This window comes from Gracilinanus agilis, chromosome 3 (genome assembly GCF_016433145.1).
Source record: "Gracilinanus agilis isolate LMUSP501 chromosome 3, AgileGrace, whole genome shotgun sequence".
Lineage (NCBI taxonomy): Eukaryota > Metazoa > Chordata > Mammalia > Didelphimorphia > Didelphidae > Gracilinanus > Gracilinanus agilis.
The window spans coordinates 202,988,316-203,015,539 of record NC_058132.1 but is presented as its reverse complement, the minus strand read 5'-3'; the positions used below and the strand labels follow the sequence as shown (position 1 = coordinate 203,015,539).

The following is a 27,224-nucleotide window of genomic DNA, read 5'->3' as shown; positions in this document are numbered from 1 at the left end:
GAAAGGTAAATCCCACTTTCTTTTCTTTTTAAGATGATATTCCCTTGGTAGCATATTTCTTGAGCCCCTGCTTTGGTAGGGCACTGATGTCTGCTATGCGTGTACAGACTCTCCTGAGAGGCAAGGGGCGTGGTGGTCCTTAGGCCAAGGCAGGAGCTCTGTGAGGCCCCTTCCAACTGTGACAAATGCACTGGGAGTCTGTCCCCAACAGGTAGGTCTGATTCCCTGACTAACATCCCCCTACGGCCAATAAAGGCTTTTCCGCGCAAGGTCAAGAGCCAAAGCCGCGGAACTTCCTTTCCCCAGGCACGCAAAGTAGACTGCTTCATTCCCAGATAGATGAAGAATGTGCCTGCCCACTTCGGGCTGGATATTAGGGTCTCACAAAATGCTCACGTGAGCAAAGCCACAGAGCCACAACGCGTTCCCATGACAACCGCAGGAGGCCATCTTGGTTTCCGTTGGCGTCCGCCCTTCCGACCCGTCACTTCCGGTATCACCTGTGTAGGTCGAGAGAGCCGAAAAACAAGGTTCTCGTAGGTATCGGCAGCAGTGCCGGGATGCGTCCCAGCAGCTTGGCTGGAGGGTGCTGCCGTGCTTTCTTCCGCCTGCTGAGTTTTCTGCTCTTCCAGGGTAAGTTCCTGGGTTGCTTGCGCCCTACTTCCGGGTGTGTGTGTGTTTTTTTAGTGGGGGGTAGGAAGATGGTCGTTCTTCCGCTTCCGGGTGGGGGGTCCCCAGAAGAGGCAGGTCCTCTCATGACTGGGTGTTTGGGAAGCTTAAAGATGAGCATCCCTAGGGGGGCGGCAAGGGATGGGGAGAAAATTCAGCCGCGTTCGTAATGCGTGCCCGAATGACGGGGTGGCTACTGTAGGCATCCAAGCCCCAGCTGCCGCCATCGTATTGTGCTTGTCGTGGGATGCCAGTGGTCACCAGAGGAGCGCCTTACTAGGCAGTTCACAGGGTCAAAAACTCTTAATAACAATTTTAAGGCGTTAAATATATTAGCGACATAGAAACTCTGTGATGTCCTCAGTATTTTTAAATGCTAAGGAATCCTGAGACCTAAAGAGTTTAGGAACCACAGATTTATTCTCGTTTTACAGATGAGGAAACTGAGGCCCACAGAGGAAGGGAAGTAATCTGGATAATTTTGTAGGCAACAGATATCACACAGTGGCAGAAGCAGGATTCGAACCCAGTTGCCCCACTTCAAATCTTTTCTTTAGGGACCTTGTTTAGATTCAGAGCTTTGGGTCTTTGTAAGAAACTTAAGAATGTACTCCTGAAAATATGTAAAATGTTAGGGAATTCAGCTTTGAAATTGTGTAGCAAAAATTACATATCCATATAACTATCAGATATATGAATATTACATGTGAATGTATAAAATAGTATATAGAAATAGTTTGCATCTCAACATTTTATGGCATATTAGCTATGATATTTGAAAGACTGAAAATATGCAGCCTATGCATTAAAATTCCTTCCTAATCAAAGGGAAGGGATTGGTAGCGTCACTAATCTAAAGTAAAATTACTTGATTTTAACTTTTATTTGTTAAAAAAAAGTGATGCGGAATATACTTTTGAGTAGAACATTGCAACTGTGTCACAATTTCTTAAGCTTTGAGAATTTTAGAGAAGTTTAAAAATACATAAGTTAACTAGAGAGTGAATGAAATATCCAACTGCTATTCCTCTGCAGTTGGCGTTGGGGTGGTGCTGGCTGGGCTCCTGGGCCCTTGTAATTAATTCCTGGAAGGATACCTATCGGGTTTTCTGACAATCCAAATTGTAGTAATACCTTCTCTTATGATAATAGTCATAGGTAGTTACTAGTTTCCTGTAAACTAAGCAGCCAGAAGTTTTTTCCCTTTAAGGAAATTTCTCAAAAGGGACCCTTAATCCAAAGATGTTGGTGTCTTAGGTTTTAGGAGTTTAAGGTGGAGAAATTTTTAATCTGGTGACTAATATTTATGTTTCCTGCATACTCCCTGACCCCTCCCAGGCAGGTGCCTCTGTCATCACAAATGTCCAGTTTTTCAACTAAGCTCTTTTGCAATACTGTTTTTGGGGTTGTCTATCCCAATTCCAAATTCATAAGGAAATCCCGTCTCCATTTCACACAGAAAATGTTCACCAAGTGTAAATTTAGTAAATGGTTATTTGTTGTCCAGTATGTGTAGATCTTTCAGTGTTCAGTTATATTCAAATGCGAATATAAAGAAAGGAAGTGGAGGTTAACAAATAAATTGTAGGTAGTTTATTAAATTTAAACTAATTTCTAAAAGGACACATTTGTATTTCAAGGTTTTGTTTTTTTTTTAAAACTCCAAACTGATATATACTAATTTGCAAATCACATGCTGAATTGTAGATTGATGAAAGGGGTTTTTGAAAGACACAAAGGGTGTAAACTGGCTAGTTGTATTTCAAAAGAGGCTCTTAATATCAGAACAAATGAAGAGACTGGGAAAAAGGAGATGGATACGGTTATTTAGTAATTGACAACCTCTGTGCTTAATTGGTACCTCAAACTTCCCAGGCTTTCCCTTTCTCTTACCCTCTCAACTGAAAAATTGAATCCATTTATTGAGAACTTCTCCCTTCCTCCTCATCTCACATCCCCCAAATGCCTTCTGCCTTTATGTCCTACACTCCCATCTCACATGATGAGGTGGCTCTTCTCTTTGCCAATGGAAACCTGTCTATATGCATGTCAACTGGTTGACATGCACAAGTGATCCCTTTCTAGCCCGTCTTCTTCAGCAGATTGTCCCATCTATCATTTTTATTGCCTTACTTTATCTTCAATCTTCTTTGACTTTTCTACCATACTCCAGGAAACTCACCGAGAAAACCACATCATCCTATAAGATTCTCTCCTGGTTCTCTGCCTCATTAACACTGAGTAGAGAGCAGAACTGTGAACTTCCCAAATCTCCATTTAAGTAGGGAGCCCAGGTTAGATCGTCTTATTTCTTACCTGGCTGCACTACAGGACTTCTGACTTTTTGATCATGCCCTTTGTATTGAGTACCTTTCCTGGCAGCACCTTTTTTCTCTTGCTTTTCAACAATTAAACCTTGCTTCTGTTCACTTAAATCAGTAGTTCCCAAACTTTTTTGGCCTACTGCCCCAATTCCAGAAAAAAGATTGTAAGCTTTTTGAAGACAAGGGAGTGTTTTTTCCCCCTTTCCCATATTTGTTTCCCTGTCACTTTGCCCAGTGCCTGGCACATAGTGTGTGTGTAAAATAAATGTTTATTGAGGGACTGACATTCTCTCCCTGGCTACTGGTTACTTCCCTACTGCTTACAAACATGCCTATGTTTCCCTTATCCTCAAAAAACCTTCACTAGATCTGTCTATCCCACTAACAATCATCCCTTATCTTCCCTTTTGTGGCCGAAGTCCTTGAGGAGGCTATGTATGATATAGATGATTCTACTTCTTTCCTTTCACTCTGATTTTTTTTCCTCCTTTCATTCCCTTCTTAACAATTCTGGGTTCATACCTCATTATTTCATGGAAACTTGTCTCTTCAAAGTTTTCATTGATCTCTTTATTGTCACATCCAAAGTCATTTCTTAATCTTCATCTTTTTTGATCTGCCTGCATGCAGTCTTCAGTACTGTCAATCACCCTCTAATACTCTCTTCCAAATTCCCTGACTTCCTTCAAATCCCAACTAAAACCCCACTTTCACCAAGAAATCTTTTCTAGCCCCCCTTAATCCTAGGCCTTTCTTCTGTTGATTATTTCCTATTCACTCTATACATATCTTGTTTGTTTATAAATTGTCTCCTCCATTAACTGTCCTTTACCTTTCTTTGTATTTCCTAAACTTAGCAAGGTGGCTGGGCTACTGCAGGCATTTGAGAAATGTTTATTCACTGACTCTAGACTGGAAATCTAGATTTTTGGACTCCTGAGGAGGGTTTATTAAAGAACAAGGGATGAGGAGGTTGTGAGTGAGTGGATGGATTGTTAGGGAGAGCTGATATTGGATCACTGTGAGCCATAGGATCAACAGATCCATTTTAGATGAAAGTTGATAATTGACTATTAGAGCATTTGTCTTTTTTTTTTTTTTTTTTTAATTTCCTAGGGGGACTTTGGAACAGCACTACTCTTTATTTGGTTTTCCTTTTCACCTTTGAAAATAAGACTAGCTCAATTATTACCCCATTTGACCTTTCCCTAACTTAAGTATTGTCTTTTTTATCAAATTTTTAAAATAAAATTTTCTTTGTATCTTCTTTTTATATAATTTATATTTCCCACTGTTTTCTTCTTTTTTTCCCCATCCTAGGGAATTGTCCCTTATAATAAAGCATGAAAAGGGAAGAAGGGGAAAAAATCTGGGAATGCTAAATAACATGTCAAATAAACCTGATGTTAAAATGTAGTACACAACATGCATAGTCCTTGCCTCCACAAAAGACTGGAGGAAGATGTCTTCTCATATTTGTTCTTTAGAGTTAAATTTACTTAAAATTTCAGAGCATTCAGTTTAAATTGCTCTTCCTCTTTCCACTTACAATGTCAAGATCATTGTATATATTTTCTTAATTCTTACTTTGTTTTGTATTTGTTGAGTTCATTATTTTTTCCAGCATAGTAATTCTGCTGTAAAGTGCTGCTATAAATATTTTGGTATATATGGGACCTTTCTTTTTGTCATTGTCAACAATGGAATCACGAGTCAAAGGGTATGGACATTTAAGTGATTGTCAGAATAATTTCAGATTGTTTTCCAGAATGAGTGTACCCATTCATAACCCCATCAAGAATGCATTAGGGTGTCTCTTTTCCTTCTATCCCTTTACTAGTGACCATTCTCATCTTGGCAAAATTACTGAGGATAAGGTGAAATCTCAGGACTGTTTTTATAATCTATTGTCTTTGAAGGTGATAGAGAAGCAGAACAAATTGTCTTCATTTGATGCCTTCATTTTCTTTCCTTTCACTCTCTTCTAAACAAAGAGATTTCCAACTTTATCATTCAACTGAAACTGCCTGCTCCAAAATGACCTCTTAATTGCTAAATCTAATGGTCTTTTTTTCAGTCTTTATTCTTCTTGACTACTCTGTAGCATTTGATACTGTTGATGCCTTTCTCCTTCTATTTTTTTTCTCTCTGGGTTTCCATTACATTGCCCTTTTTTGTTCTCCTCCTACATTATGACTATTCTAAACCATTTGCTAGATTTTCATACTAGTTATGTTCACTAACTATGGGTATACTCCCTAGACTCTACTTTGGGCTTTCCTCTCCCTTTAGCCTCTCCCATGATGATATCTTCCCCCTTCAATTCAAATATAATCTCCATGCTCAATTCTTCTAGATCTATCTTATATAATACTATATACCCTTCCAGGTAATCTGCTGTATAGCCTTCTTGGCCTTTACACATTTGATGTTCCATCTCCTATCTCCTTTGCTTTTTATATTAGGTGTGTCTGGCCACCTTTTAGTGTTGTCTCCTTTAAAGTGACTTTGTAAACATACACATGCACACTTTTCCTATTTTATTTTAATTTTATTTTATTATAATAACAAATTTCCACATAAGTTTTCTAAAGTTATATGATCCAAATTGTCTCCCACTCTTCTTCCCTCCCCCATTCTGGAGCTGGCACACAATTTAATCTGGGTTATATATGTATTAACACACAAAATATATCTGTATATTATTCATTTTTATAAGAGAATAATCTTTTAAGATCAAAACCTCAAAAGAAGTAATAAATCATATGCTTTCATTTCCGTTCCTACACTTAACAGAGTTATTCTGGATCATTGTATTGCTGTTAGTAGCTAAATCTATCACATTTGATCGTTTCACAATATTGCTGTTATTGTGTACAGTGTTTTCCTGGTTCTGCTTATTTCACTCTGCATCAGTTCATGTAGGTCTTTCTAGCTCCTTCTGAAATCATCCTGTTCATTATTCCTTGTACTTTTTCCTTTTTAGGTGAGGTACTGTTTTTGCTTTTTTCTTTATTTCCCCAGTGTTTAGCATGGTGCCTGGCATGTAGTAAGTGTTTAATAAATGCTTGTTTAGGAGTATATGAGACGATATGGCTTAAAGAAATGAGACCATTTAAGTTAGTGATTCCCAAAGTGGGCACTACCGCCCCCTGGTGCGTGCTCCAGGGATCCAGGGAGGCGGTGATGGCCACAGATGCATTTGGGGGTGGTGAATAACTGTAAGGGGGCGGTGATAGTATGTGACAAGGGGCGCTAAGTAATATTTTTTCTGGAATTGGGGCAGTAGGCCAAAAAAGTTTGGGAACTACTGATTTAAGTGAACAGAAGCAAGGTTTAATGTTTCTCATGAGAAGGGGTCACACCCAATACATGGGTGCAGATACAAGCATTTTATAGATTCCTGACGCAAACTCCCCACCCACTCTGTAGGATACCCATGGTGTGGGGCAGAAATTACAATATAGGCACCCAATCAGAAAGCAAAAAATTATATAGTGTGAGCAACTCCACCCCCCCCCCCCCCCCACTCCAGGATGAGTCCTATCATGAGTTCTGGGAGGGGGATAAAGGGGAGGGGAGGCTATGAAGAGGTAGCTATGTCTTCTGACTTCTAAAGGACAGAGGAGAGGATAGCCTAATGGTTTGCTTTCTTTGAGATAAGTGATCTCTCAACCCACTGGGCCTATGGCAATAACAAAATGCCCTTTAGGTGTTATTCTGAACTCCTAAACAGGTTTTTCTTCTCTAATGGAATCCCACCCTGAGAAGAACAAATTGGTTCTTTTTTCTCCACAGAGGGGGCAGCTGGGTAGCTCAGTGGAATGAAAGCCAGGCCTAGAGATGGGAAGTCCTAAGTTTAAATATAGCTGTAGACACTTACTAACTGTGTGACCCTGGGCATTGCCTAGTCTTTATTGCTCTTTTGCCTTGGGACCAATACATGCTATTTTTTTTTAAACCCTTACCTTCCATCTTGGAGTCAATACTGAGTATCAGTTCCAAGGCAGAAGAGTGGTAAGGGTAGGCAATGGGGGTCAAGTGACTTGCCCAGGGTCACACAGCTGGGAAGTGTCTGAGGCCAGATTTGAACCTAGGACCTCCCCTCTCTAGGCCTGGCTCTCAATCCACTGAGCTACCCAGATGCCCCCAGGAACATTAAATTTGCATTATTCTACAGGTTGAATTGGAGACTCATACAGATTCTCATTCCTGTTATTTGTTTCTGCCCCCTTATAGTGCTATACAGAGTGGGATGATGCTATAAATGGCAGTGGTCAGATTTGTATGTCAAGTCTTAATATCTTTCTTTAAAAAGGAAGGTGAACAAATGGGATTGTTTAGAGAGAGACATACAAATGTTTAAATTTATATTTAATGAACTGTAAATGAAATGAGGTTTGTGTGACTTACTATTGTGTTCAGAGTATATGAAGAGTTAACTAATAGGAGAAAAGGAGGAAAGAATTCAGGGGAAAAAAGGCATCAGGAGATAGAGCTGAGGAAGTGCTCAGGGCAGGGCATGAGAATCAGAAAGAATAAAGAGCAGTTTATCTGCTTTTATAAATAGAAGGCTCCCTGGTGGAAGATGGATCTCTACTAGCTGTTTCTGAAATCAAAGATCAGAAGGCAGTGCCAATTTTTTTTTTTTGAGAAAGAGGAAGAATAAAATGTAAATATTAGGTGAGCTTGGAAGAAGTGAGCTTGTAGATGGTTTAAAAAGATATAAAGAATCCATTTCATTTTAGGATTCCATTCAGACTTATAGGGTTTTTTTTCCCATTACTTGTTTTATAACTGTGACTTATTAGCCATCTGATAAAGAACAGTCAGAATAAATTATGTGCAAAATTTTGAAAAGATTTTCTGTTCTTAGCCAGTGTTTTCGTATGAAAATATAATTGTATTATATTTGGATGCAAATCTTTTTCTTCTGTAAAAGCTGACACAGTCTGATATTCTCTTTTGAGTCTGGACAATGTGTATCTGTTTGTTTTTGCTCAGTTTAGCTACAAATCTATACGGTAGACATTACCCAGGTTTTGAATTTTTAGAGCATTTGCTTCATTGTTTAAACCTACAATAGTGATAAAGTATATTAACCAGTTAAAATATCAGCTGCCCCCCATCTCCGTCTGCCCTCTCCCCCAAGTCTTATTTCATGAGAGGTCAAGTTCATTGCTTCAGGTTTTTATAAAGAGCTCTAATAAACAGATCATAGACTTTGAACTGGAAAGTAGCCTGGAAGTCTAATCTAATCAAACCATTTCATTTTACAGTTAAAGTGGTACAGAGAGGTCAAGTTACTGCCCCAGGGTTACAAGGTTATAGGTGGCAGAATGAAGTTATATTTTTTTCCCTCTTTATTGCATTTATAATGGGAGCCTTTCTTCACATCTATCTTCTCTTTCCAAATAAATAAGTTTATAAGTATTTTGGCTTCCTTTATTAGGTGTATACACAGCCCTTTCAATGGAGATTAAAGCAGATGCCCATGTTCGAGGTTATATTGGAGAAAGTATCAAGCTGAAATGCACCTTCAGGTCTTCTTCTCCTGTCTCTGACAAGCTCACAATAGATTGGACTTATCGACAGCCTACCAGCAGTCGCACAGAGCCAGTAAGTTGTTTTTGGACATTCCAGCTGAGGTTAAACAAAATAGATCTCAAACTTTTTCCGTTTGGAATGAGTATATTAGTAAGAATGTAGCCACATCATTTATTTAGGGGGATAAAATAAGTTTTCATATGCCATTCACCTTATTTTCTTCAGGAGTCTTGCTATTAAGTTATTAGAGACTCAGGAAATGCAAGATTCCCTTTTCTTGCTATTTATTTAATGACTTCATAACTATACTTTCAGATTAATATACTTAAAGGGTGCTATCTGGGTTGTTAGATATAATCATAAACTGACTATGTAGATCTACCTACATATGCTCCACTCTCAAGCCATGAAAACTATACTCTTTCTTTTATCTTTAGTTGACTCATATGTGCGGATCTGTTTGTATAACTCTCTTAAATGTGTGCTTTGGTCCTTGCCCTGTGGGTTGATACTTGCACTTTTTCCCAGTGTATAAAGCATCTACATTGATTTACACATTCTCCTTTGAAGAAAATGGTGGCAAAATAGGTCAGTTTGGTAGGTGCTGTCGGTGGCAGATGGTTTTGTAATTTAGACTGTTTGTAATTACATATATTTTTGAATCCTGTTGTAAATGTCCAATTGAAAATAGTAAGTGTTTTTAACTATATCCTTATCAGTAAGTTGTGAAGGATTTTATTTGGTTCCGCTTCCTTGACCAAAAGTAAGGTGTCAGTGAGTAGCTCCTTGGGGTCAGAAATCTTTTTTTGTTTTTAAACGTTTAATTAAACATTTTTTTTCTCAGTTATATGTAAACAAAAATTAGCATTCATTGAAACATTTTTTGAGCTTTCATATTTGCTTCCTTCCTCCTTCTCCCTCGAGAAGGTAAGAAATTTGATATGGATTCTAAATGTGCAATCATGTAAAACATTTCCATGTTAGCCATGTTACAAAAAAACAAAAAACACAGGCCAACCTCCCCCCCGCCCCCAAGAATCATATAGAAAGTTTAAAAAGTAAGCTTAAATCTGCATTCAGACTCTTATCAGTTTTTTCCCTGGAAGTGGAGAGCATTTTTCATCATAAATCCTTTGGAATTATCTTGGATTATTGTATTGCTGAGAATTACTAAGTTGATCATTGTATAATATTGCTATTATTGTGTACAGTGTTGTCCTGGTTCTGCTCATTTCACCTTGTATCAGTTTATGCAAGTCTTCTCAGGTTTTTCTGAAACTACCATTTCTTTTAGCACATTAGTATTTTATCACAATTTTAAATACAGCTTAGCCATTTCCCAATTAATGGCATCTCCTTAATTTCCAATTCTTTGCCATCACAAAAAGAGCTGCTTTTTTTTTAAATTAATAGGTTCATTTCATTTTTCTTTGATCTTTTTGAAGTACAGACTAAGTAGTGGTATTGCTGGGTCAAAGAGTATGCAGTTTTATTGCCCTTTGGGCTTAGTTCCAAATTGTTCTCTGGCATGGCTGGACTAGTTTACAACTCTACCAACAGTCATTGGTGGTCCTCGTTTTTCCATATTCCCTCTAACATTTGTCATTTTTCTTTAGTGTCATTTTAACCACTCTGATGGTTCCTCAGAGTTGTTTTAATTTGCATTTCTCTAATCAGTTGTGACATAGTGCCTTTTTTCATGTGAGTATAGATAGCTTTGATTTCTTCTGGAAACTACTTGTTCATATCATTGACCATTTATCAATTGGAGAATGACTTATCAATTGGAGAATGATTTATGAGAAATGAGGCCTTTTTCAGGGAAACTTGCTGTAAAATTTTCCCCCCAATTTCCTTCCTTCCTTCCTTCCTTCCTTCCTTCCTTCCTTCNTCCCTTCCCTTCCCTTCCCTTCCCTTCCCTTCCCTTCCCTTCCCTTCCCTTCCCTTCCCTTCCCTTCCCTTCCCTTCCCTTCCCTTCCCTTCCCTTCCCTTCCCTTCCCTTCCCTTCCCTTCCCTTCCCTTCCCTTCCCTTCCCTTCCCTTCCCTTCCCTTCCCTTCCCTTCCCTTCCCTTCCCTTCCCTTCCCTTCCCTTCCCTTCCCTTCCCTTCCCTTCCCTTCCCTTCCCTTCCCTTCCCTTCCCTTCCCTTCCCTTCCCTTCCCTTCCCTTCCCTTCCCTTCCCTTCCCTTCCCTTCCCTTCCCTTCCCTTCCCTTCCCTTCCCTTCCCTTCCCTTCCCTTCCCTTCCCTTCCCTTCCCTTCCCTTCCCTTCCCTTCCCTTCCCTTCCCTTCCCTTCCCTTCCCTTCCCTTCCCTTTCCTTCTTTTCCTTCCATTCTGTCTTAGGATTCATACAAAGTGTCAGTTCCAAGGCAGAAAAGTGGCAAGGGGTAGGCAGTGGGTGTGAAGTGACTTGCTCAATGTTACACAACTAGGAATTATCTGAGGTCAGATTTGAATCCTGGATTCCACTCCCATCTCTAGGACTGTCTCTGTCTCCAGCGGGCCACCTAACTGCTCCTCTTACTGTGGGAAAAACACACCCAAGTTTGTAGCAGAGTCTCGTCCCAAGAATGGGAAGCTCAAATTCCTTTCAGTACAGAAGTAAGAAAATAATTTTATTTGTATAAGAAGTTTTTAAGATAGTATAATAGCCTAATAGTTTATGGAATAGCCTGGGGGCTAACCAGATAGCCTTAGGATTGATGGATTACCCCCAGCTAGTAGAGTAGCCTTATGGAGTAGTCAAATAGCCCAGGAGCTGATAGAGTAGTAGCTCTCCGCGTGTGGAGTAGTAGCTCCTCTGTTTGGATCAAGGTTTGCATATTTATTGAAGGTCTGAGGACTTGACTTGTTGCTTTCCATTCCAGGGAAGTCTTCTCCTTTTCTCAGAATAGTCCACCCCTGGGCATTATGGGTATTACAAATATGGTTTTGGATCTAACATAGCATAGGTGACTTTGAGGATACCAGAAAGGGAATAAAGAGCATGTGAGGGTTTGGGGAATTCCCCTGGGCTGCCAGAGCTCTTAGTGCGCACGTCCATATTGTCCCACTTGTTATCATTTGTCAGTGTAGGAGAGGTACCAGAAGCTATCCTTCTGGAATATCTTCCTCCAAGAGAACATAGGGAAGTGGAGGGGATATAGTACAGTAGATGACCACTACAGGTAATTAATAATGTCTAATAGTTCAGAACTAAGGTAAATATAGAGCAATATGAGCAAGTAATAATACCAAATAGCACAAGGCTGGTAACAGTACTGCCTAACTGTTCACAAAGCTGGTGCATAGAACAGTACAGAACTATTATGAGTGATTAATAATAAAGAATGGTTAACTGGTTAATAATACAGATTTTGCAATTTATGTTTGACATGCTGAAACCACAGATTTTGCAGTTTATGTTTAATTAGTGTTAATGGGTGAGAAATAGTAGATTTCAGAGTACGAGGGTCCTGTTTCTATTGCTGATCCTCATTGCCCACTGCCTATCTCTATCACTCCTGTTTTCCTTCTAATCTTGACTTCATTAGTTCTGTTTGTGGAAAAACTTTTCAATTTGATGTAATCAAATCAATGTAATCAAAGTTATCCATTTAAATCCCAAAATGTTCTCTATCTCTATTTATTTGGTCATAACTTCTTCCCTTATTTAGAGGTCAGAAATGTTAAGCAAAAACAACAAACCTCATGTAATGCTGTTCTCAAAGAGAGTTTAAGTTGTAATTAATGGGCTTTTACAATTTGAAAAAGAGGTGGTGGCTAAATTACTTGAATGATACTGAAGCAATAATGTTTTGTTAGTTAGGATTAAGTGAGACTGATCATTGAGCAAAGTTTTGAGATCTATCTCTCACTTCATCTCAGAGGTTACATGAACTTCAAAGACTCATTATTCTGGTGAAACATAGAATAGGACACTGTGCTGAAAATCTTCAAGAGGTTGGCCACAGCAAGAGTCTCTTTATTTCCATGTGTAATGTTTGACTGAGTGGTCTCACCTAGGAAGTTGCCTTCCTCTTGATAATTTGGTAATTGAAGACTGCTAGGGTTTTTGAGTGGGAAGGCAACTTGCCATCAGATAAACAAATGAAGAATAAATGTGTACCTTGTACAACAGAGTAGTCATTGCATGAATGATATTTGCCCAGCTGAACACTGTACATAAGTAGGTGCATTATGGTGATGTTCCTGTGTGCAAAGTCTGAAATAATAAGGACTTAGTTAAGAAAGCATTTATTAAATATCAGCTGGGCATTTACATTAATTTCCAAACCAGATAATTAGGAAGTATTGTTACATATTATCATACCTACTGGCTAATTCAGTCAATTTGGACAGGAGAGAAATAGAAATATATAAAATTGCTTATTTTAGGATTTCAGGGAAAGTTGTTGAGGAAATAGTGATGTAGAATTCTTAGATGCTTTTCCTGATTCTTTTAATGCCTTGGTGTGGTCAGTTTTCTTGTTCTTCTTTCCTTATCTATAATAAGGTAATGTTTACATGTAAAGGATTTAGAAATCCCCATGGGATAGGGGGAAGCCAGCAACTATGCTATATTTTTTCTTTTTAATTTATTTAGCACTTTTAAAATTAATTTTTTTTCATCGTTTTCCTTTTTTAGATTTTTCATTATCAATCTTTCCAGTACCCAACCACGGCAGGCACATTCCGTGACAGAATTTCTTGGGTAGGGGATGTGTACCGAGGAGATGCATCTATTAGCATAAGCAACCCAACCATGAGAGACAATGGAACATTCAGCTGCTCTGTGAAGAATCCTCCAGATGTCCACCACAATATTCCCATGACAGAACTGGTAGTCACTGAAAGGGGTAAGAGAGTTGCAAAAAACTTTTGCTCCTTTTTTCACTGAACTGGTACCTCTTTTTCTGGATCATGGCTGGTTATGTTATGGGGTTATAACTGGGTGTTGTGGGGTACAAAAAGTGAACTCCTGGGCTTGGAAAGGATACCTTTTGCAAGAATGCAAGACTCCAAAACTTAGCTTAAAATTAAAAAGAAAGATTTATTAGTAAGATAGGATTATTGGCCAGCAAGACGACATGAGTGGAACAACTCTGGGGGTTGCTCCCAGAATGCTTCAGTTGAGGGGTTTATATACCCCTTTACAATAGTGAGTACGTGATACTGTGTCACAGTGTGGACATGACTCCAGAGTGGTAAGCACTTAGGTATTTGGTGGTGTGGGGTCTTCCTGGAGACCCTCATGGTTTAGGGAACAGGTGGATGCCTGAGATACAGTCCAATGGTATCAAGGTGTAGCCTGGAGGTGCATCTCTTTGTCCATCTCAACCTAAAGGACGATCCAAGGATGATATAATAATCTCAGGATCTTATAGACGCTATCAGATGTTCTTGGCTTAGAGTCACAAGGACAGAAGGGAGCAAGGGAATTTCCCTGTTTACAGTTTCCCTGAGTTAAAGGGTACAGTGTCCATGGCATCTTCCTTCCATGCCCATGCCAGTTAGAAGTCTTTTTTGTAAATGCTTTGAGTAATTGAGTAATTTTGGGTCAAAATAATTTTCTTTTTTTTCAGATCCATTTGCTGGAATTTGCATTTTAAATTTATAAGCAGAATCACTCTTTCACCTTCTTTTAGTAGCTTCTTTTTTTTTGACTAGACCTATGATTTTGTCTGTGTAGACCTATCTCTGGAGTAACTCCTAACTCCCTCTATCAATGCAGGTGTGGACCTACTCTGCGATTTATAGACTTAGTGACTTCTAAGAGGTTAAATGATTTGCTCAGGTTCAGGTTCACATAGCTACTATGTGTCCTGCAGAAGCAGATTGGAATTCATGTCTTCCTGACATCAAGGTCTATTATATCTACCTACCACATCATTCTAACTCACCCTCCTTTCAAATTGAAATGAACATAAGTTGTGAAATGGGACTGGCTTCATCCTTCATGGCTGAATGTTTTTTGTGGTATGGTAAAGAGACCAATACCTACCACCTAGGATTCTGAGGAAAGCACTCTGCAAACTTTACATCATTATGTAAATAAGTAAATGCTGGGAAGATCTGCAAGCAGCTCTGACTTAGTAAGTCCTAAAGATTTGCCCAAGGTACAAGTTGGATTTAGTTTAGGTTAATTGCCTTGCCTAGACTCACACAGCAAATGAATATCAGAGGCAAAATATGGACCTTTCTGACTCCAAGCAAATAAGAACTGCCTCTTCTATGTAATTATATAAATGTCAGCTCTTATTGTTTATAGTCAGGCCAGCCTCCCCATTGTATTCTTCCCTGCCAAATAGTGTTCTTTGTTTTTGAAAGGAGGTGAAGTCTGCAATTCCTTTGAATGTGGAAGTCATTTTTTATTAGTGGCCTGCAAGGATTTATTTAATTTGTTTAATATGGAGAAAAAAGAACATAAAAAGTTTGATATTATGAACCTGAATAGCTGAAGAATTGATATCTGTATTTTTGTGAGAAAAGTGCTTTGTAAGCCTCAAAGTGCTATCTAAGTAAGAATATTGCTATGATCTTACTTTCCATGTGTTTTCATGTTATGATCCACAGTGAATTTGAACTGTAATAACTAAATTAAACTCCTGGTCCTTAATATCCATAGAGCTTATTAATATTTACTTGAACAAGAGAAGGCAGTCAGAGAAAAGGAACCTTTTCTAACTAGCCATGTAGGTGCTCTGCAGGTGGCTCCCTCAGCTACCTTCCTTTTGCCACAGGCCTGAGAGAATAGAATAGAGAAACCCTCACTTCCTGCATCCCCCACTTTATTTTCTCCCTTTACCCTTGGATCAGTTTCCCTATCATTTCTGGGTCAAGTGCCCCCTGACCCACGCTGCAGCACAGGGATGCAGGTAGGGCCCCAAAGGTGATCCTGGGAGGGGATTCCCTTTACACAGAACCCAGTTCAGGGGTTGCTGTGTGCCTTCTTAAAGGAAAGTAAATTAAAGAACATTTTATGAATGACTAAAAAGCATTTAGTAGTGCTTATTGTGTGCCAGACACTTTGCTAAGAATATAATTACAAAAGCAGTCAACCTTAGAGCCTTACATCTTATTTTTAAAAAAAAACTAGCTGCCTCAAATGTACTTAAAGATGTACTTCCTTGTGGTCCTTTTCTCTTGTTCTTCCCTTTCACTAAGGTTTTGCCCTACAACTCTCATCTGCTGCACTGCTGTCTGTTCTGGTCTTCATTCCTTCAGCTGTGGTGGTCACCCTGCTCTTGGTGAGAATGGGGAGGAAGTCTGCTGGGCTAAAGAAGAAGAGCAAATCTGGCTACAAAAAGTCATCTATCGAAGTTTCAGATGAGTAAGTTTGGCTGGAGTTGAGACCTATTTCCTTTTATTAGTCTTTATTGGTTCGGAATATTTAGTAAATCGAATTGAAGCATTTCATTTCTCCCAGACTTTGCTCACTTATGCTAGTGAAGCTTCATTTTAAAGCTTTTTTTATTCTGGTGCTGAAAGTATTGTTAAAAAACTTTTCTTGGAGGTGGTTATGTCTCCTGGTTTGGTTTTGTTCTTTTGGAAAACAGAATTTGAGGTAGTTAGGGTATTTCCTGAAGTGCAAGTATAGCCTTTGACATTCAAAACCCTTCATGATCTTATTCCTTCCAGTCTTTCCAGTCTTCTTTCAACTTACTCCCAGATATATACAATAACATTGGCCTCCAGGATGTTTCACAAGTAAGGTAGTCTATCAGATTGACCCTTATGCCAGGAATGTTCTTCCTCTTCCATTCTGGTTGTTGACTTCCCTGCTGGCCCTTTAAGTTCCATCTTTAACTGGAAGCCTTTCTTTCCCAACCCCTCTTAATTCTAATGCATACTCTATGTTAATTATTTCCTATTTATCCTGTATTCAGCCTGCTTTGTATGTATTTGTTTGTATGCTGCCTCACCTATTAAATGGTAAAACTCCTTGAGGGTAGGGACTCTCTTTTGCATCTTTTATTTTCCCAGTGTTTAGCCATATTATAGGTGCTTATGAGGCAAACAAAGATTAAATGACTTCCCTTAGGACAACTAATAAATGTCTAAGATTTGGTTTGATCTGAGATTTTCCTGGATAAATAAATGTTGATTGATTGATTGATTGAGCAGAGTTGGGAAACTTTTAGAAAATATGGCTAGAAATGGTTTTTCTCATCTTTTTGTAACCAAATTGCACAAAAGACAAGTTATTGACAATCAAGTCTAAATTAGAAAGCCCGAACTATTAAAAAAGCAACAGAATAAAATGATTCATTCATTTAATGACCGGAAGATCACCTGATATAACCCTTTTTCCTCTTCAACATCTAGTTAAAAAAAGATAGTGAGAAGAGAGAATCTATTTTTTCCTAAGAGCTTCATTATTCTTCTCTTTTACCCCACCCCCTGCACCCTTCCCCTGCTTCTGTAAGTTGCAAGGTCTTATCTTACCTCCTTGTCCCCCATCTATCTTCTTCTCTCTGCTAACACTATAACCATTCTAGTTGAGGTCCTCATCACCTTCTGACTCAGCTTTTATTGTAGTATTCCCCTCATGAGGCACCCTCAGGTACTCTGTAGTTTCTGTGTGCCATCAGTTTTCCATCACAGGGCTAGGCAATTGGGGTTAAGTGACTTTCCCAGAGTCACAAAGCTAGGAAATGTCTTGAGGCTAGATTTGAACCCTTGACTTCCCATCTCTAGGCCTTGCTTTCTAGCCACTGAGCCACCTAGATGCCCCTTGCTAATATTATTTTGCAAATAGTATCACAGATTTACAAATATTATCTCATTTGTTCCTTATAACTCTTGAGAGAGGTATTATTATTCTCATTTTAGAGTTAAAGAAACTGAAGCAGATAGAGATTAAATGACTTGCTCATTGCAACGAAGTAACTGAGGCTAGATATATACTCAGGACTTCTTGACTCTAGGCCCAGTACTTTATCTACTATGCCACCTAGTTCTCATAAAAAATTTTAATAAGTATTTATTAAACAATAGTGCCTAGCACTATGCTAAGCACACTTATTAGCAAATATTAACTCATTTGATCCTCACAACAACTCTTGTGATATTGATGCTATTATTATCTCTATTTTTCAGTTGAGGAAACTGAGGCAAACAAAAATTAAAGATTTTCCCAAGTCCATAGAGCTATTAAGTGTCTGAAGCCCATTTACTTCAGATGGTGCACAATAAATTCCATTTCAACCCCTTACCCTTACCCTTACCTTTACTCTGTGAGAATCTTCCTGCCTCAGATGTGTTTTCTTATAAACAACATATTGGATTCTGTTTTTTAATCTACCCTGCTATTTGCTTCAGCTATGGGTGAGTTCATCCCATTTATATTCAAAGTTGTGTATTCTCCTCCATCTTATTTTCCCCTTTTGATCCTACTCTTTCTCTTTTCACTCTGTCCTTCCTCACAATTGTTTTGCTTTTAATCACCACTCCTACTTCCCCCTCCTTTTTATTAACTCCCCTTGTCTTATTCCTCTCCTACTTCTCTAGGATAAGGTAGGATTCTATATCCAAATGAGTATGGTTGTTATTCCCTTTCTAAACCAATTATGATGTGAGTAAGATTTAAGCATTGCCCTTTATCACCCTTATCTTCCCCTCCATTGTAATGGTTTTTTGCACTTCTTTAGGTGAGGTAATTTATCCCATTCCACTTCTCCCTGTTTCTCTTAGTGAAGTCCTCTTTTTCACCCCTTGAATTTGTTTTACATATCATATTATAATCAGCTTATTCCCATATCCTTTGTCTAAGTGTACTCCTTCTAACTACTCTTAATACTGATAAAAATTTTAAGAATTATAAATATTATCTTTCTATGTAGGAATATAAACAGTTTGACCTTATTGAATCCCTTAAATTTTCTCTTATTTACCTTTTTATGTTTTTCTTTATTCTTGTATTTGGACATCATATTTTCTATTTAGGTCTGGTCTTTTCATTAGGAATGCTTCGAAATCTTCCATTTTATTAAATGACCATTTCCCCCCCTAAAAGAATATGCTTAGTTTTGTAAAAAGGAATTCTTTGTTTTCTTTGTCTATTCTGAGTTTACACTTCTGAAAGGGACTCCTTTATTCCCTTTGTCTCTTTTGAGTTAACACTTGGTTAACAATAACTTAAGTATCTCAACTTAGTACTTAACCAGATTGTGAAGGCAGGATTAACTCTCCTTTGTCTACTTTTGAATTGAGTCAACAAAAGCATGAACATCCTACTTAGCACTAGGTGGAGGAGCTTTCTAACTTTTCAACTCAGTCAGCCAGGAAATGAGAATTCACACCTCAATCAGCCAGGAATCTTTGAATTCTTTTGATGAGTATTCACCTCTCCAGAAGGTGAGAAGTGGTTCCCACAAACACTGCCCTCTGGACAGTGCTGGGCAATTTGGAAGCTGTGTTTGGCTCTTGTGAAAAGGGGAAGGGATAAGAAGCCAGTATAAAAGACCTGAATTTCTGGGGCTAGTGAAAGTTGACTTCAAGAATGAAGTCGACTTCAAGTAGGAGTTGAACTTCAAGAAGGGAGTCAGCTTCAAGAAGAAGGTTTGCTCAAGGAAGAAAGTCAGCCTCAGGAGTCACCTTCAGCTAGAGTCATCATCTTGACCTGCCTCTTGGAGGGAACTTGGGTATAGGGGGCCATGCCTCTATATGATTTTTTGGGGTCCTGAGCGGCGTGGTGGCATAGGATGGTTAAAGCAGGAGAAAGAAAAATGAGAACAACTAGACTAGTGGTTAGCCCATGCTGTCCCAAAGTCTGTGGGCTTGGGAGTTTATTATATACTGGTTTCAAACAAAGAACACAGCTATGAAGGGGTAACAGATCATACATAACCCATTAAAGTCTAAAGAGTAAAGGTATAAGTACCAAGACAATGGCCAAATTCCAACCATCAATTAGTAGGGATAATTCTGGGAGAGGAAATATTTTTATGGAGATGCTCACTTATTGAGTTCTATCTTCCAGGATTATAGGCACCTGGACAAATAAAGTCAAGACTAAAAGCACCATACTTTATCTAAGTATGCAGACTTATCTTAAGTAATGTTTGTCAGGGTCCAGGCTTCTTAATTATCAAGGAGAGGAATCATTAACTCAGTAGATGCTGGTCTGCCGCTTCAAAGTTTTCCAATAGGAGTTCTAAGAAAGGTGGGGATCAAAACTGAGTCAAAAGAAGAGCCTCAGATTTTTATCTTAGATGGCCCATTCTGTCTGCATTCCTGACATGCAGTGCAGAAAAATCATACACACAGTTTTACTTGCCGATGATTTTGTAATGGGATCCAGATAAAATATCTGTTACAGACTCTGTTTCTCTAAATGACTCCTAATAGCCTCTTGGAGGGATCAAGTTGATTTTGGATTAACCTACCTGCTGGTACCAGAGCCTTTTGGGGCTCAGGTGACCAGGACCAAACACAAAGACTGCCTCAGCCTGGATTGGTCACATAGGGAATCCAGATAACAGGCCCTAAATTTGATCCTATTTCTCCAAAGGCTTTAATACATAGAACGGCTTCCCACACTTGGGTGAGTGGATATTTGGCTTCCCCTTCCTGTCTTCTGGAGTGAGTTTAATTCTAGTTGAAGGTCAACAAATCCTGCCTGAGTTGAGCACTGGAGCAATATTTAGTTAGATAGGCTAATGTCTTCTCTACCCTTTCCTATTTCTCTGCTTTCACTCTTTCCACCTCTTTTGTAAATAAAAGCTATTAAAGTGATTTCAACTTTGAGCAATAATACCTTGAATCGGCAACCACCATTATTATTTATAATCTTCATATATCTTAGTCAAACCATTAAAATTCAGTTCCTACAGTTTTGCTGGGTAGATGATCCTGGGTTGAAAACATAGTTCTTTTGCCCTTGGGAATATCATGTTTGAAGTCTTGGTATCCTTTAATGTGGAGGTTGCTAAGTTCTGTGTAATGTTGACTGTAACTCCATGGTTTTTGAATTGTTTCTTTCTGGCTGCTTGTAGTATTTTTCTCTTTGGCTTGGGGGCTCTTGAATTTAGCTATAATCTTCCTGGGAATTAACATTTTGGGATTTATTTCAGGAGATGATCTGTGAATTCTTTCAATTTTTATTTTATTCTCATTCAAGAATATCAGGGCAATTTTCTTTGGTAATTTCTTGTAATATGATGTCTAGGCATTTTTTTTATCATGGCTTTCATGTAGTCAAATAATTATTAAAATTATCTCTCCTGGGTCTATTTTCCAGGTTAATTGTTTATTAAATAAGATATTTCATTTTTTCTTCTGTTTTTTTTCTTCATTCTTTTGATTTTGTTTATTAATAGTTTCTTGATGTTTCATGAAGTCATTAGCTTCTAGTTGTCCAATTCTAATTTTTAAGAAATGATTTTCTTCTTGCATTGCTTTCATTTCTCTTCCCCATTTTTCCTCTGCCTCTCTTAATTGATTTTTGAAATACTTTTTGAGCTCTTTCAGAATCTGAGACCAATTTGTATTTTTCTTTGAGGTTTTACATGTAACTGCTTTTTTTTTTTTCCATTGTCCCCTTCTGAATCTGTGTTTTGCTCTTTTTTTCTCTATAAAAATTTTCTATGGTTAAGTTTTTTTTTAATGTTTGTTTGTTTCCCCAGCCTTTTTCTTGACTTTTACTTTTGTCTTAAAGGTGGGCTCTGTTCTTAATGTATAGGGAGCACTCTTTTAAACTTCAATTTTTCTGTGCAGTTATCTTTAGCTCTATTTTTGGGTTTCTGCAAGTTTTAGTTCTTCCAAGATGGTATGATGGCCTTTGGGCTAGAGCTCTGAAAGCCACCTTCCACTTCTGATTCAATCACTCCCTGGGACAATTATTGATGGCTGTTGAAGGTCAGAATCTAGACCAGTGATGGAGAACCTTTTAGAGACAGAGTGCTAGGCCCCACTCCCACCCCTCTGGACCAAGTACTGTGCCTGCCTCCCTCCCAAGTGCCCCTCCTCCTCACTCCCTCCCCCCTCTCCCTTACCCCACACAGGGGAGGGAGGAAGTGCTCCCATTGTGCTGCTGCTTAGTCAAGGGGTGAGTTAAGTGAGGAATGTCCTCACTGACTGTAGAGAGGGGGAGAGAAGTGGCCTGAGTGCTCTGTTCCCCTCCAGCTCTGCCACCTGTGAGTTGTACATCTTACCCCATGTGAGCTCCCATTGGGTTGTTGGGCAGAGGGGTGGAGGATGTGGAAAAAAAAAGTTAGACAAGGTGGAGAGGGGGAGGGAAGCAGCTCCTCTTGAGTCCCTCTGCCTTTCTAGGAATGAACGGGATGGGGGGGCTTAGAGGAGTGGCAGCTGCATGCCCACAGAGAGTGCTCTGCTTGCCATCTTTGGCACCCATGCCATAGGTTTGCCATCACTGGTCTAGGCTCAGGACTTGGGCCTCACTCTGGCTTGATCAGGTCAGGCAAACTGTAGCCTTGCCCTGGGGTTTATGACTTTGCCTTTAACTTGGGTAGAGGTGGGCCTTGCTCTGGACTTACACAGGCCAGGTGTTGGAGATTGCCCTCCTCTGGGGCTCCAGGACTTTGTTGCAGGCTTAGGTAAAGGGTCTCGGCCTCCCCTTGGGCTCCCATCTACTAGGCACCTTGCTAACTGCCTTGCGTTGGGACTTGGAACTTCTGTTTGGGCTTTGGCAGAGGCTTAGAGCCTCCTTCTGGGTCTGCACACCATGGATTGTCCTGTACTAGGGCTTGAGACCTTATTGTAGGCTTGGGCTAGGGCTTGGAACTTTTAAGGGGTTTGCATGGGGTTGCATTGCTATTGGCTTAGGCAGTTTTAGGGTCTTGGGCCCAGGTTCAGAACCTGGAACAATAGATCTGGAGGGGTGGTGGGCTTGCTGTTGGCCTGCAGTGGTACTTCTTGATGGGGCCTTGCTTCTCACCACAGTGAACCAGACCCTCTCTGCCTACCTTTCAAGTTGTTTCCACTCTGTCCCCTTGTTGGTTCTGTCACTCCAGCACTTATTTATTCATTCATTCATTCATTCATTCATTCATTCATTTGTTTGTTTGTTTGTTTGTTTGTTTGTTTGTTTGTTTGCTTGCTTGCTTGATTACTTATTTATTTATTTATTCATTCATTCATTCATTTATTTATTTATGTAAGTTTTTTTTAGGGGTGTAGACTAACTGGGTTTATTTAATTTAGGGAAAGAAAAGGTCTAGGGAGGCTAGGAGGTAGATCTCCTACAGCTATGTCAGGGCCGAGGCTCTTACTCCAAAAAGGTGCCAAAGCTCTCTTACTCTCCCTTTCTCTTATACCCTCCTCAGATACCTCCCACAAAGGAAGTGGGATGTGTCTAAGGAAGTTAGGGTAGAGGTAGTCTCCAGGGTTAGTGCCTTTCAAAATGCACATTACCCCTCCCCCCCCCCAAAAAAAAGGCAATTCACCGGTTGGGGGAAAAGGCACGCTGGGGGAAAAAGGCTTATAGCGCTGGAATCCACTGTAGTATTTATTTTGAAGCATTATTTTAAGGTTGGTTGGAGAGGTTTCAAGAGGTTGGAGCTTTGCCTGCTTTTACTCTGCCATCTTGGCTTCCCTGAGACCCATTTGAATTCAGATTTTCCTGATTTCATTGGGTCACCTAGCTGCTTCAGAAGAGCTAATGTAGATGTCAGTCAGGTCAGTGAACAAGTATTTATTATGTGCCTATTTATGGGCCAGGCATTGTACTAAATACTGAGGGAATAAAGAAAGGCAAAAAGAAAAAATCCCTGCTCTCAAGCTGCTCACAGTCTAATGGAGGAGATAACATGCAAATAGCTGTGTACAGACAAGGTAAATAAAGGTTAAGCTGGAAATAATCTATAGAGGGAAGGTGCTAAAATTAAAAGGGATCAGAAAAAGCTTCTTGTATAAGATTGGATTTTAACTGAATCTTGAAGGAAACCAGGGAGTCCAGGAAACACAGATGAGGGACGAGTGAATTCCAGATGTAAGAAACAGCCAGTGACAGTTCCCACATTAGAGAGATAGAGTGTATTATTTGAGGGAATAATAGCCAGGAGGCCAGTATAATTGTTGTTCAGGGTAGGTATATGGTGTGGATAGGGAGTCCTCCTACCTCCCTGGTCTGGAGTCAGAAAGCTCTGAATTCAAATCTGTCCTCAGACACTTACTAGCTATATGACCCTAGGCAAGTCACTTAACCTTATTTGCCTCAGTTTCCTCATCTGTAAAATGAGCTGGAAAAGGAAATGGCAAACCATCCCAGTATCTTTGCCAAGAAAACCCCAAATGGAGTCATGAAGAATTGAACATGACTGACAAAAATAATTTTTTTGTTATTTCAGTAAGATCGGTAGTGGGCATTTTGACTAATTACCAACTTTTTTTTTTTTTTTTTTTTTAAACAGCACCGATCAGGGAGAGGATGAAGACTGCATGAGAAGATTTTGTACCCGTTGTGCTGAGTGCTTGGTAAGCCATTTCTTCCACTTAACTATCTGTTGTTTAACTTTTCTACACTTTGAGGAAACATATTTTACAGTGATATTCACTGAAATAATGCAAGTGGGGCTGGAGGGAGGTGTGCATCAGGGTCTTTGAAAGAATTGTAGCTATAGGAAGCTCATATCAACCCTAACTACCCCAAATTCTACCTCTGTTCTGTAGACATAAAATGGCACTAGTGATTTTTCTGTGGAGCATTTCCTGCTCACATTGAGGTAACTCTTTACTCTTACAATGGCTTTACATACAGAATTTCATCTGATCCTCATAAGAGTCAGGTGAAATGAATGGTCCAAGTATTATTTTTACTTGATAGAAGAGATTCCCCTTGTTAAGGTTAAGTAATTTATTCAAGATGAAGATTAGTTAAGTAGATGCCTTAGAATCCAAATAATCCGACTTCAAATCCAGTTTTCTGCCTACTACTTCTCTTTTATGCCTTCCAAACCACAAGAACTATGGAGAAGAAAACATTTCTCCTTCCTGATGGCCAGTCATGCACACCCTCATTTAAGCCCCATTCTCTATAGTTGCTTGATCCCTTAGATGTGTCATATTTAGGGTAGTAGATTTTTGGAGAAATGGCACCACTGACTTTGGTGTTGCATTTGGCCTCTGCTGAGCCTCAATTACTCCCACTTAGTTGATATCGTGTGATCATTTAGGTGGCATGGATACACTTTAAAAAATATTTTATTGGGTCTTTTTTTTCATTACTATTGTCACCTCAACCCCCAATTAACCAAGAGAAAGAAAATAAGGTTGGAGGGGGAAGCGTTGGCAAGCAAAGCAAACAAATCCGCAGGTCTGTACCCAGAAAGATGTATCTTTGCACCTTGTTTGGAATGGGCTAGTCTTTACCATGTGAGGATAAAGAGTTAGAAAGGGATGTTTTGTTTTTTAACTCAAAATGAAAAGACTACTGTCCTTGCCATTCTAGCACTTATGACTCATGATGAGCTTTCTTGGTTGTTCCAGTATTTTTTTTTAAACCCATACCTTCTGTTTGGAATCAATACAACTATTGGTTCCAAGAAAGAGGAGTGGTAAGGTGTGTAAAGGGAACCCCTTCCTCCCAGGGTTGTGAACTTTCTGCTTGTCTGAGCAGCCCATTAGCCTGGTTAGAACGCTCCAAACAGAGGTCATAGGGTAAGAGCCCTAGGATCATGACCCAGAACTAAGGGTTATGGGTCCAAGTCAGAGAGACTTTGATTGGTTCCTGAGATGTGATAGACCAGCTCAGAGGGACAGGAAGTGACATGGAGAAAGAGGACTATAAAAAATGAGACTGTAGAGGAGATCAGGTTCTTCTCTGGAGGTCTTTGGTTGGGGGTCTTTCTACGATTCGGCATTGGTGGTTTGGGCAGAAGACACTCATGTGGGCTGGTAAGATTAGGGTGGTAGGGTAGGAAATATTTTTTTTTCCTCCCCTCATTTCTTTCTTAGACTATATTTATGTTAAAATTAAATTGTTAAAAGCTACTATCATCCTGTGACTTAAGGGTTATTTATTTTATAAACAATGATCAAAACAATCTTTTTTTAAAATAATATTATATTTCCAAACCAATTTCTAAATATTATATTTAGCATATTACAAAGGGCTAGGCAATTGGGATTAAGTGACTTGCCCAGGGTCACATAGCTAGGAAGTGTCTTGAGGCCAGATTTGAACCTAGGACCTCTTATCTCTAGGCCTGGCTTTCCTTCCATTGAGTCCTCTAGCTGCCCCAGTTCTAGTACTTTTTATATAACAATAACTGGCTCTTTGATGAGGAGATATTTGTTAGGAGACCAAGAAATTTATGCTTTAAGTATGGGCAAGCATCTATTAGTATAGTGTTTGAAGTTTTTACTTGTCAAAATTTATTTCCAAATCAGTATTTACTAGGATTTGGCTATATTGTTCCACCTCTATACCTATTATTGTGATCTATGTTTTAAAATTCTCAGCTTAAAAAAATTTTTTTTAAAGTTCTCCTTTTCCCTGTTAGACTAAAATATTATATAAAATGAATATCATAGATATTGCAGTTAAAGTGATATTTAAAGTGATAAAGTGACAACACATTTGAAGGAAAATATTTTAATAATATAAAATAAATGTGTCTATAATCTTGATTACTATATACAGTATAAATTTGAGTTTGAATATACAGAAATGTCCCAAAAGCATTAGTGAAGTATTAAAAATTTTTTTTAAACTCTTATGTCTTAGAATTAATATAGGTATCAGTTCCAAGGCAGAAGAGTGGTAAGTGCTAGGCTATTGGGGTTAAGTGACTTGCCCAAGGTCACATGGCTAAGAAGTATCTGAAGCCAGATTTGAACCCAGGTCTAGGCCTGACACTTTATCCACTGAGCCACCTAGGTGACCCTCCTTGGTGAAGTTTTCGCTCTTAAAAATACATTTTAAATCTGCCATAAAATGTTAAGGAATATGTTTGTCACATGAAGAAAGGTTGACATTATGATCTCTCTGTAGCTCAATTTTGGTATTCAAAAAAACCCTTTCCATTTTTTCCCCTGCTGCTGTTCCTGATTTGGTGCCTTTGGGGTTTTCCAAGTTCTGGCTTTCCCCAGTATATGTGACATTAAAGCCCACAGTTCTCTTCCTCTTGCCAGAATTTTTTAAGCTATTAAAACTTAAAAGTTCACTATGGGACAACCTTTATAAATATAAAAGCATCATTCTAGCCAGGAAAGATCAGTGTGTTTGTAATCGGATGACCTGATCTGCCTCTTGAGCCATCTTGGAGAAGTCCTAAGTCCTCTGGGGCTTGGTCTTCTCATATGTAAAATAAAGGGTTGGATGAGGTGATTTAAGATTGCTTCAGAAGCAGGTGTCTATCTTCATTCACTAGCTAAGTACCCTTTGACAGTTCATAAGCTTGTGAAGGACAGAAAATGCTTTGCCTGAAAACAGCTAGGAGGTAGGGTAGAGGGGGAGGGACTTTGAGGCAGAAATGGAGATGACAATTGTCTATTGCTTAGAGATTTGACTATTGGGAATTTTTATACATGTAAGTTGTGCAAGGTAATGACTAAGCCATATTCAGGGAAAAGCTTTTGAATTTTTGACTTCATTTGTTGAGGTCCTTTCTTTGCTCCATAGTTTTTGGCTACTTTGTTGTATCAGTACACATCACCACCATGGTTTTTCTTTATTTAGGATTCGGACTATGAAGAAGCATATTGACGACAGGGTAAACACTGCCTGGTTTCAGAACTCCAGAG

At 39.1% G+C, this 27,224-nt stretch overlaps 1 protein-coding gene across 1 annotated transcript; it reads left to right on the top strand.

The window, feature by feature from the left end:
• Nucleotides 1–560: 560 nt before the first annotated feature.
• Nucleotides 561–27,186, top strand: MPZL3 (myelin protein zero like 3). The gene is made up of 6 exons (XM_044666359.1): nucleotides 561–633; nucleotides 8,446–8,612; nucleotides 13,165–13,375; nucleotides 15,684–15,849; nucleotides 23,891–23,954; nucleotides 27,160–27,186. The coding sequence occupies exons 1-6, from the start codon at nucleotides 561–563 to the stop codon at nucleotides 27,184–27,186; spliced, it is 708 nt and encodes a 235-aa protein (XP_044522294.1).
• Nucleotides 27,187–27,224: the final 38 nt, after the last annotated feature.

What these genes read in the sequence shown, in the direction of transcription:
- MPZL3 (XM_044666359.1), top strand. Translation starts at nt 561, where the DNA reads ATGCGTCCCAGCAGCTTGGCTGGAGGGTGCTGCCGTGCTTTCTTCCGC. An exon ending in ACTGGTAGTCACTGAAAGGG is followed by an intron (nt 13,376 to 15,683) that starts GTAAGAGAGTTG and finishes CCTTTCACTAAG; the next exon opens with GTTTTGCCCTACAACTCTCA. An exon ending in CCCGTTGTGCTGAGTGCTTG is followed by an intron (nt 23,955 to 27,159) that starts GTAAGCCATTTC and finishes TTCTTTATTTAG; the next exon opens with GATTCGGACTATGAAGAAGC.